This window comes from Callorhinchus milii, unplaced genomic scaffold (genome assembly GCF_018977255.1).
Source record: "Callorhinchus milii isolate IMCB2004 unplaced genomic scaffold, IMCB_Cmil_1.0 Scaffold11, whole genome shotgun sequence".
Classification (NCBI taxonomy): Eukaryota; Metazoa; Chordata; class Chondrichthyes; order Chimaeriformes; family Callorhinchidae; genus Callorhinchus; species Callorhinchus milii.
In genome coordinates, this window is record NW_024704752.1 from 14,045,516 (window position 1) to 14,057,733 (window position 12,218).

General features: G+C 39.3%; 1 protein-coding gene across 3 annotated transcripts in view; it reads right to left on the minus strand.

Moving 5' to 3' along the window:
- epha4b (eph receptor A4b) overlaps positions 1-12,218 on the minus strand; it is a 106,584-nt gene that overhangs the window by 34,253 nt on the left and 60,113 nt on the right. For 2 of the 3 annotated variants that reach the window (XM_042339077.1, XM_042339078.1), the window contains exons 5-7: positions 6,875-7,210; positions 3,121-3,233; positions 2,228-2,390 (exon numbers count right to left, since the gene is read on the minus strand). In XM_042339077.1, the coding sequence (XP_042195011.1) occupies positions 2,228-2,390; positions 3,121-3,233; positions 6,875-7,210 (612 nt within the window). The remainder of the gene's footprint in view (positions 1-2,227; positions 2,391-3,120; positions 3,234-6,874; positions 7,211-12,218) is intronic. The other variant, XM_042339079.1, reaches the window with a different exon arrangement.

Below are 12,218 nucleotides of genomic sequence, written 5' to 3' on the forward strand. Positions count from 1 at the left end.
CTGGTTTATAGTTACAGGTGCTGGCAGCCGATTAGTACGTTATTCATTAAAGGGACTTTCAGACCTTATGATCTGCTTTAATTCTCTAAAAGGCATGCTACATGCAGAAATAATATGATCATAAGGTATTTCTATGCTACAAGTCTAAGGCAAACAGGATGTAAGATTTTAAACCTATTACTCTCTGAACTCATCTCTCTTTTAAGTAGCTGAGGGAAATGAGCACCAAACTAGAAGAGCTTCTCTCTGCTTTGTGTTTGTAATTGTAATTGTAATTATCAATGCCTTTTCAAACCAGATTTGTGCAAGCCAGTGAGGGAATGACTGGGCAATAACATGGACATTTTTATTTGTTTCTGAACATACTCCTTGCCAGACACTGTGATGAATGGAAACGTCTCTCAGGGCACATCTACAAAGAGATGTTTCTTTCCTCCAACAATGTACTGACCAACACTCCCATTTTCCAATTCAAATTAGATTCGCCCAAAGCAGATTGCAAAATTGGATCTGGTGCTCATGTCCGGCATGCTTGAGGACGTTTACACATTTGGAACCAGATGATAAGCCTTTGCGAAATCCAGAAATGTATCTTACAATTTCTCTTATGTATCAGTTTTGTGAAATATGTTCATTTTCCATTGGCGGCTTACAGTTTACATTGAGAGCTGATGAGTGGAAGCTTTGAAATGAGTTGGGATTTATGGCATTGGTGTGCACTTTATTCTTTTTAATAGCTGTGGACTCGCAGTTCTGTTGTTAGTCTTTTAATAAAAAAACAGGTGACAGGGCCAGCACCTGTCCAGAAATGAACATTTTTACTAGCCAAAGAAGGGATAACTCACTCCAATGGAAAATAAAAAAGCAATAATCCACTCAAATTAATTATCCATCATATCTTTACCAGTTTTCGCAACAGAAATGCAAATTCGCATTGTTCAACTAGTGACAGTTTTTCAGGCACTTTTCTTCCTTAAAAACAATTTTTAAAAATCCTGCACAATTATTGCTGTTCAGTAATTGGCCATTTGCACTTATTAAGACCACAGTCACGAGTGAAATATCCTTAGACCTATTCATATTGTGCATATATCTTTTTGCTCGGCTAATTTTCTTAACATTGGGAGTTATTCGGTCGCAAGCATCATTCTAGCTAGTGGGCAAGGCAGATCACGTGCCTCTTCTATAGATGCTCCATAACCAGCTGTGCAGAGGAGTCTGAAAGCATTTTACTCCTTCCCTGTTGTGAAATGCTCAGGCCCCCCACTGCCTGTTATAGACTACTTGCATGAAATCATGAAGTCAGCATGCAAGTTCTTGAGAGATGTATATTCACATTATCTTCCCCCCCTCCCCACCCACCCCACACTCAGTAAAGTATGTTAATACACTATACAATCTGACAGCCACAAAGGGCATGTTATTTAGTTTTAGCCAGTGATAGTCGAGTATCAACCACTCTCAGGTCACAGAGAGGATAACTTCCAAACAAATATTCCAGAGCTACAGCTGATACATACAGGGATTGTATTTGAGGAATTGAAGAGAAGACATTTGATTGAAGAATGATCACAACTTGAATCCTTCATCCGTAAGGCCTATCTCCAGTACCCCACTACACGATGTGCATATAGCCGTCAAATCTATTTGTTCTTTTTTTAGTTTAGTACAAAGGTTGATAGACATACCAGACAGCAAATAAGCCACATTATTGTTCAGGTTCAGAAACAGTCTCAACTCAGCTCGTTTCACAAGGAAATCTCAATGGCATTTGAAAAGGTTGTCAAGAATTGAGCAATGCAAAGATTGTGCATGGATTAACAACAGACGAGTCACTTTAACAGAACACCTTCCTGGCTGGCACGTCTCTTGAGGAGCAAATGTATTACAGTATCTTTAAAATATATAGCACTAAATCTAAATGTATCAGTACCTTGGAATCATTTTAAACAATCACATTAGGTTTAAAATAATAAGGTTTGGTGTAGGAAAATAGCAATGTACAGGACTGGAAAAGACAATTCTGGTCAGCTCCCTAAATAAGAAAAGAACATTGGTTACCTTTCAAACTTTTGAATGAATTTGTTGACCCAATCTGCTTCCACCCTCGGCAGTCCATTCTCTCTCTACATTCACCACCATCTAAATAATGTAGATAGAACTAAACTAACTGTTCACCTTTCACTTCTTCTGAGCTTGAGTTCAGAGTTGATCTTCCTTTACTCACCTTCCTGACTAGTCTCCAACTCAATTTCACCACCATAGGTCCCGTAACCTCCATTGGTGTGAGCTCTGACCCGAAACACATAAGTGGTGCCAGGCTTCAATCCATCAACCGTCATGCTGTTCGATTTGGTTTTTAAAACCGTATAGTTTTGGTCCCTTTGATTCTGTTGCATTAAACACATAAGCCAAGGTTTTAATGACTTTATATTGATTCAACTCATTCTGTTCTGAAGTGTCAGGCGGCTATTGATTGATGCCAGTAAAGAGGACCCAGTGTAGGCACTGGAGGTCATGATCCCTGATGGAAATAGCCAATACACTTGTAACACACTTCATGGAGTGTTCTGCACATTGATTGCCACAATAATATTAGTCAATATAAAGAAGGCTGGGTTTAAAAAAAACAAGATTGTGCATTTCTCTTTCTCTTTATTCATGCCTTATTCACAAGCGGAGAGGAAGGTTAAGCACTTTCTACTTTGCCTCTGTTCATGCCTTGAGCAGGGCAGGACAGCTGGAATTGGAATAACACCAGGCACATCCTGCGGGCAGCCAAGTCTATGATTAAGGAATGACTTGGGAACAGTTCATACAGTCACCAGAACACAAGTAACTGAAAAAATGGGAAAGAATTAACAAAACTCACAAAGGAAGTGAGACAAGAGTAAAATAATTGTGTCGGGGGGGGGGGGGGGGGGGGGGCGGGAGGTTGTCTTTTCACTCAGTTCATAAAATATTTTTGATGGGCCCTTCATTTGATTTTTTGTAATATAAGGACTGTCTTTCTTTCCTCTATTCTCAATGAAAGTACTTTGAACTTTACAGAAGGTTCTCTTCATAAACATTCTTTCCTCTTTCAGCAGAATGACAATTGGTGGTTTATACATTACTGACCTTTTCATAATAGATGACTTCATATTCCACAATTGCACCATTGGCATGATCTGGTCCCTGCCAGGCTAGAGTGATGCTGTCCTTGCTCTTTCTTTCCTTCAGAATCACATTCACTTCAATGCAGATGAAATGTAGGTAATTAGTAAAGTGTCACATTGGTAAACCCTTGACCATGCATCCTTTCCACCAGGCACTGCTCGGCCTTGGTTCTTATTGCATCAAATATTCGAGAAGATGAATGGCTGATCACACAGATTGATTTATGAGCCCAAGGTACATCACATTTACGGAATCAAAATCTTTGTCCCTGCTCTTCCTCTATTTGATGGGAAGGTCACTTCTGATGTGAAAGTGATGAGAGCTGAGGCAATGTCCAAATGGTACCCATTGTTACACAACCCTCACCAGTTGGGTTTCGCAAACCTTATCCTGTGCATTTGTACCTTTTACAAACAAACAGTTTTCCTTACTCAGTAGGGTGGAAAAACACAAGTTTTTCACAAGCACAAACACAAGCAGGCTGCAAATCTAAAGAGTTTCAAAAGTTTTCAGCATATAAAACTGAATGTAAAGCTTCCTTTGTAAAGGAAGACGCTGTTTAAAAAATGACTGAAGATTCTGGTTGGCATTTCTTCAGGCTGATCTCATATGGTACTGTTATTTTTACTGTTTCCAATTTTCTTCTTTCCTTTTATTTATCTTTAGAACACTAACGGTTGGGTATCCACGATACTCTCTGGTACCTCACATAAGTAAGCATTCTTCACTAATATGGCCTTTGAGAGTGGACGTCACCGTCTTTTTGACCGTGACAGCATGATAGCTGAGAGTAATCCTGTTCTAAGCCTAACTACAGCACACATTTTTCAACTGTTTCATGATCTGGAGAGAGTCCAGAGGTCACTGAGGCTAATTGCAGGGCCCTGAATGCTACCCCAACTTTCAAATCATTGCAAACCAGGTACCGAAGCTGTAATTTTCTTATGAGTTCTGGTTCTGTTATAGTATTAACAAATTCTGATGCTGCAATACTACAAAAATACCTCCTCTATACCTGGAAGTGAAATGAAAGGCTAGAATTCAAGAGTAATAAATTGCAAGAGTGGATCTCCATCTGTCTCTAGACATCCTTGGGTTGAATTAAGAAATTTAACTCACTCCCTGACATATTATTTTACAATATACTGCACAGTTTTCTGCAAAATCAGTCTTCTTGTTATCTGCCTGAGGGTTTGAGTATCAAGTTGGCAGTGAGATTGACGAGGCCTAAAATAAGTGAGGCTCTTACACTGACTGCAACGTAGGACCTAGAAACTAACACGATTTCATGTTTCGCTTTTTCAGAACAGTTTTACCAAGTTATATGCATTTCATAAATATTGATCACAATGAATGTAAAAGGACTGCATTAGCACATTGACCCTTTGCCTCTGGGACTTGGGATGAAATCCAGACCAGACTGACTGATCAGATAAAATAAAATTCTCTCAGCTAAATCTCAAATACAGTAACTTAGGGCAGTCGTAATTTAGTTTGTTGTGAGTATGAATTTCTGGCGCCAAACTTGAAGAATAATTATAGTCAAATCATCACCAAAGCAGCAGTTTCATTGAGAGAGTTACAAATGTGTATGTGCAGGCACAATGAGATGTTAAGGCATATTATTGGTGAAGTTTGCTTCCTAACTTGGTGATGGCTTCTAATAGTACAATATCTTGTGTTGCTCAGTTTGTTACGCACTGGATAAGGGAGCGGAAAAGTTCTAGATTTGAATCCTGGTGGGTCAATTCAGTTCTTCATTTAAAAAACTATATTAACATTAGAGGTGAAAGTATTACATTCTCACTACTATCTGTCATTATCTAGAAAAACATAAAAAAGCAAAGTAAACCCCAAATTAACTTTATGCTGATTCTAACATTATGCTTGTGTTGCGTTTTGTGAACGAAACTCCACTTTAGTACAGAGACTGGAAATGATCCATACATGCCTGTTCTCATTATCTCCTTCCAGCAATTTCTTCCAATTCCACCCCGCTCCACATCCACAATATCCTCTTCAGTCAGGAAGGTGGAAGAGTACAACCTTGGTATAAATCCACTCGTGCAAATGCTCCTGGCTCAAATTACTGGATAAGAGTATTTGGTGGCAATGCATGAAGGAACTTACTTGAGCCAATTGTGCGCTCTCACTCTCTTTCACTCTCTTGCTCTCTCTCTCTTCCTTTCTCTTGCTCCCTCTTTTTCTTGCTCTCTCTTAGACAACCTAACCAGGCCTAAAAACAATTCCCTCCTTTCCTCTGGAACTCCAGAGGATTGCCAACACTCAAGAAAGCCAAAAATACTCAACGCCCTGAAACTTTTGCTGTATTGATGGTTTTGGAGCCAGGAAAGTACAAAAAAATAAAAACATTTAAAAACGTGCCAGTTGGCAATCGTTGAACATTTTTTGTTTTACTCACAATAATTGCCAAAGATCAGGCCCAAATAATTCTCTGAAAGAACTTAAAGCTGACAACACTCAGTATGTGCTGAATGTCATTGAGAGCCTGGCATCCAGTGGTGTCTTAGCTCAATAACACACAGTTACAGCATTGCAGATTGGCTCACTGGGCACATCATTTTCAATTGTACGGTGTGTGTTTCACTTTGCTTTCCCTCTTCCAGCTCACAAGTGCTACTAAATATGAACTGCTCAAAGAGATGTCTAATTACAACCGTATGAAGTGATTAGAGTTGCAGGTCATTACTAGTGCAATCCCATAGCTCTGATTACTCAAGTGTGCACTAAATAATCCTTTTGGAACAAGTTTGCAGAATGTCAAGTAGATCTTGATTTTTCACAAATTTGAAGAAATGCAACCCATGGAATTATATATATATATATAGCGCAGCGATGACTGACTAAAACTCAAATTACAAATGAAATGTGTCTTGCAGAGGAAGTGAGATTAAAAAGGAAATAAATGCTTCTGTCACTCTCTGCCAGTACTATTACCGGTGCCCAGTTATGACAGAACAACGTGGTCTCAGATCTCTTTCAATGGCTCAACGGTGTTGGTATTACTATAGTTGGCTTCGGTAGCCCAGACTAGCTCGAGTCAACATGAAGGAATTTCTCATCCCTTGAGCTCCATGCAATTTGGATCTTTATCCAGTGATCCCTTACTGGAAAATGCTCATTGTAGACATCAGGTGAACTGAACATTGGGCTGAGGTACAGTACCAACCCTTTACCCCCTTCCCCAACCACTACTGTCAGATAGTCTGTCAACATCATTGTCTATACTTATACTGGAATAATAACCTCTTGAGTGAGATATGGGAAGGATTTAGGATCTTGTGGATCTGTACTCCAGGATGAATTACTACTGTCAGAAGCAAAGGTGAAAAGTAACTGGTGCAGGCTTTGAAGGGTACCATTCTCTCCTTGATAAACCTTCTGATACAATGTACTCCCACCTAATGCAGTGGGTGCTGGATCAGTTGAAATATCCAAGGACAAATGAGATCAATTTTTAATTCAGCAATGGAAAATGGTGCATGGGATTGGGATAGGAAACAAAAGTGAAACTGGCAAACTGAAAGGATGGAGTAAGCTTTACTTGGTGCATGATTCTGTTAATATGTTCAAGCATTATTCCAGGTTATTGCCTTTGAAAATGGTTGATTTTTGCATTACCCGATCATGCTCGCAATTGTTTGCAGTTATCTCATTCAAAGTGATTAGAAAGAAGATTAGAGATTTTTCTCACCTGCCTGGCTGGTTGTGACATTGATGGAGACAAAGTGTTTAGTGCTGCGACTCAGCTCAGATACACCATTTACGGCTTCAAGGTTAAAGGTATAATTAGTGTGAGGCAGCAGATCAGTAATGAGGACTTTGGTGTAGGTTAATCCAAACTGGCGTGGGACAAAGTGAAGGCCGCTCCCACAGGGGCTGCACTTTCTGACGTCTCCGCCACACTTCTTGCAGTGGATGTTGTAGGTGATATCGTTCCTGCCTCCACTCTCTCTCGGTGGGCTCCATTCCAGAATGATTGAAGTCTCATTTGTGGTGGAAATTGGATTTTCTGGTGCAGAGGGAGGCTCTAAGAGGGGAGCAGAGAGGAACAAAATAGATCAAATAAATATACCAGGGGAAGTCTGATTCCATCCATAGACAGTAAAGACTTGCATTTCCCTTTAACTAACTATATATTTAATTCTTCAAATAAAAAAGCTGAATTTTAAAAGTACTTTTTCATTATTTATTTATGCAAGTTACGTGACATTAACATATAATTACATCAACAAATAGACCACATCACGAATTGACCACAGTGTTATGATCAAAAATATATTATTTAGTTCAGTTAGGAATGCTTATATTTGTTAGCTCGTGTCAAGCTGACCTGTGGAATGACAACCTTCATGCTCGTCAGTCAGTATTGAAATGACCTGCGGACACGAGAAGCCTAATTAAATTGAGGTCAATTGTAGAATTTATATCTAAGTGTGAGGTTACGTACTGGGTAGTCGGTATTAACTCTAGATAAAATGTTATGGGAAAATATCAGTACTGCGTGCCTTGAAGAGTTAAATTGGTTCAGAAGGAACGAGAAGTGTGTTTATCACAACCGCAGTGCTTTTGTTATTTGTTGATGTAATGGTCGTGTATTGTTTTAATCAGAATCAGCTCAAGGGGACCCATACCCAAGGGCGGTCCCAGCCTGTAAACAACCATCAGGTGGGTGAGAGCATGCAGATTTGCACAGACTGTCTTGGTGTTAAAAAAAACAAGGACAATGTTAAAAGAAGTAGAGCTAAGCTATCCTTTGTTCAGTCAGAGTTGGTCCCCTGCTGTTCGGTCTGAGCTGGTGAGATCGAATATATCTTTCGCTTCCCTCACTCCGTGACTCAAGCCACTCGACCTCAACTCTTCAAGGTTTCGGCAATTCCAGCAAGATCGCTACAAAATACACAGTCACTGCGCCTTACAGTGAATCCTGGGAAGTGCTTTAAGACAACCTTCCAACCTGAAAAGCTGCAATATCAAACGTAACAATTATTGTTATATTATTTGTCTGAGTGTCATGTGGACCCAGAGGCACTTTCCTCAGGTTGCAGAAGCATAACTGAGCAACACAAGGGAATCGCAGCAAAGGCATACGCCTATTGAATCACTGGAGAACTATGCAGCTCTTTCAGTGGATAAACTAGGTAGATGTGTACATTGTTTAACACTTGATTTGCTTGAGGATAAAAGATGCACTGCAGTTGTCAGGAAATTTTGCCACTAAAGCCAGAAACTGGGTTATACGGGCGACCAAAAAGTCGTGATACCATTACAATATCTAATAAGTCTTAAAGAAAGGATAATTTTTTTTTAGATAATAGGGTAGTTATCACCACATTTTGGTCACCCTATATAAACAAAGCAGCCATCAAAGATGGATGTAGGCACAGGAGCCCAATTAAGAAAATTCCTAAACCTGTCTTTTAGCAGCTTCAGGGGTGAACTCTTTTTTTAAACAAAACTTTACCCCAAACTCTGCGTGGTACGTGAATATCTGTCAGCATCTTTGAATCACTCTTTTGTAGATGAATATTTAGGATTGAAACCCAAGAAAGTAAGAGAGGAAATGGACCCTCAGAATCACATATACACACACAGAATCGCGCATATGCACCCAGACGATGTTTTTGCAATCCTTAACCTAATCAATAATGCCAATATTGCAAAATGAAGTTGAATAGTATAAATTTTACATCAAATAGGAGATAACTTACTAGGACTGCTGCTATGTCGAGCCTGAGAAATCATCTTTACCCGAAATAAACCTAGAATGACTGGTAATGTGTATTTATTTATTTTTAAAGTTGAAACGCATCTCTTTGTGGTTGCAGGCAGTCAGGTTTTGGAAAAGTATAAAATGGATGTTGCACATCTCGGTGCACCACCAGTAAAAATGACTAAAACGTATAAATAATGAAATCTATTATTTTGGTATCAAGAATGCAAGGCGTGCTTTTCATGCAGCACATTCCCAGTTATCACAGGTTCCGCTTGTAAACATTTTAATCCTCACTGGAAGATGGAGAGAATGTGGAAATAACATTTTAGTTCACTATATAATCAAGAGGAATCTGGTGTTCTTAGATACAGAGCCAGCACTATAAATAATACAGATTTCATTATTCATAGCGCCGCACCCTTTTCCTTCATTGTTTTTGAAACGGCAACGTCAGCAGAACTGATACACAATCCATTCATAGCCTTTGTGTTTCCTCTTTACCAGGATCACTTCCCTAATAAACACACCTTAGAAGACGCATTTTTACGATGTATCATCTTTCAATTCAAAAATTCCTGCCATTCAATTCTTCTTTAAAGCTCTCTTTGAAACAAAATCAATGGGTGCCACTACTGCATGTTGCAAAATAATTTTCTGAAGGCATTTACTGTGACCCAGGATACTTGTTACACTCTTTTCCATGCACTTTGCTAGTTGATGACCACTAATTGGTCTAAAACCCTCTAAATTATGTCACCACTACATATAAAACAGTAAGCAATTTCTTCTCCAGAGAGCTTGGGTTTCCTTTGAGTGCTATATCAGATGCTCACGTGTGCTTCCCATAGTATTGTAACTTTAGTGACAGAAAGACAGCCTCAAGATAATCAATAAAATAAGTAATCTTAAGAGATCCCACTTGTGGTTGTACAAGTGAAAAGGGAAGATAATAGTTGAAAAATAGTCACAAAAATCTTACTAATTCAATTTTCAACAGGTCTATTCTGAGCTTCTAAACTGCTGTGTTTCAATTAATCCTGCATTAAAGAAGAGCCAGGAACAGTACAGAAAGTTATAATGTCATTGTAGATTGATAAAATATGTAAAAGAGTCAAGCATTTCTCATGCATTGCTTTGCAAAAGGTAACGTGCCATTTTCCGCTAACATCTCTTGCTGTTACATCACCATATTCTAGAGAGCGTCTTCCTCTGAATACAATAAATTATGCCCTTTAAGCTTTAAAATAACAAATCAGAAAAACAACAGGAATGGGGAGGATGATGCACGGATCAGATTATATAAAATAAAACTCGATGAGATGGGTGTTCTGGCCTTTGGTGCATTTTGTGATCATTTTGATAATGAGCTCTACATTCGGGTTTTGCTTGTGACTTAAAGCAACACTGGTTTTAGTTTAGAAACCTCTAATGTGAGGATTATGATCACTATAATAATAACCCTTGCATTTGATATAGTGCCTTATCATGTCTTCGAAATAATAATAATAATAATAATAATCCTTGCATTTGATATAGCGCTTTTCACGTCGGGAGGACGTCTCAAAGCGCTTCACAGAATATACTGTAAAGTGAATTGACTGTATATTTTGTGGGCGAAAGAATATCACGTTAACAAAGAATGAGTTTGTTAACTGAAACGCCAAGAAAGCCCAACAGAATCAAGTCTATTTAAAAAAGATTGTAAGATAACTAAATGAACAGGGATGAGTTCGAGGGGCCGGCTCCAGTGAACATGTTGAGCCAACTAGTTTGTGCCTGGATTTGGCTGCTGTCATCGGGGCTTGTGGATCCTCTTCCAGATAACTGTTGTAACCTCTGCTGTGCGACATGTGTAACTTTTTCAGTGAAAGAACAGGCAGAGCGACAGCAAAAGATTTATCTTGGAGAAGATAAATTTGAACTGAATGGGTCTCTCAGAGGCTACGAGCTTGTTTTCTCTTCAAGCTGCAGGTACTGCTGGGGCCCCTGCTGTCTCTCTGAATTCTCTGGCAGATGCCCCCATTCTCCTGGGCTTTCCCTCATGCCTTGGCAATTCTAGTAGGTTGAGGAAGTCGGTATGAAGTGGAAAAAGTCGACAGGTATTCATTCATCCTTGAACCATTCAATTCACTTTACAGTGAAGCACTTTGAGATGTCTCGAAGACGTGATAAGGATTATTATTGTTATTATTATTCAGCAACCAGAACGCGATCCTCAACATTAAAATCTAAGACCGAAAGTCACGACTTCAACCCCTTCTCGGACATCTTGGTTGTCATCGTTTTATAAAAGTATCTGCTTTTCTCTACATTCTCTATCTGTATCGAAAAAGGACTGTTCAGTGCCATAGAGTTCAAACCTTTCCCTCACCACTCCGGGATGGTGACTGAGATGGTTAGAGCCAGATTCAATGTGACATGAATACACTGATATATGACTTGGTTTCTAGAAATTATAAAGACTGACCATTAACAAGACGGATGGTATTTTGTTTTGTCTCCCTGAGTTAGCAGATTAGTCATCAGTGTGGTTGAATGTGTGTGATTAATTCAGGACAGTTCAATTCATTCCAATACCATTAGCAGGTAAGCTCAGCCTGCTAGTTTTGTTGCTGCTTATGCTTCTCTTGACACAGATGTGCTGTGCAGGTGTGGATGGATGCATACTGGATGGAGCCAGTACCCATACCCTGCGGAGTGACGCTGACATCTGAGCTCTTTTATTTTTAAACATCCCACGATTAGTCCAGTGGTTCTGCTTAATGGCGCCTTTCTTTACCTTCAAGTATAGCTAAATAAAGGGAGCCGGAGACTGAGAGGAACAACTGAAATTCACTCTAGCCCTGTTCTCTGGCTTCAGCTGCTGCTGATTAAGCAGTGAGCTGGTCAGTTAAAGGCTCATGTCTGTATGCATCTACGCATGTCATCTATAGACACTGGTATTTCAGGTGTGCTACGCACTGTTCCAACCATAGATATGCTGCTTTGCTCTGAGCATCTTATTTTGAATAACTGAAATATCGGGTGTTCAGAGAAACCTATATAGAGACTAAAAAAAAGCATATTTTTGAAATCTAAGATCAAGTCCCACCTGACTTTTGGGGAAACATTAATATGGCATGCCAGTCATGTCCAGTAGCCGGTTTAATTTGTTTTATTGCACCAGCGATTTCTTCTTTATGTAATTATACATATCTGGCAAATTCAGACTGTGAGTAAGCTCTGAATTGTTATATTTGCATTTTTCACATTACCGGTCCTGCCTGCCTGCTTACTCCGAGCAGGGAAATAGGAGCTAAAAGGTTTCCTGGCATCAATGGAT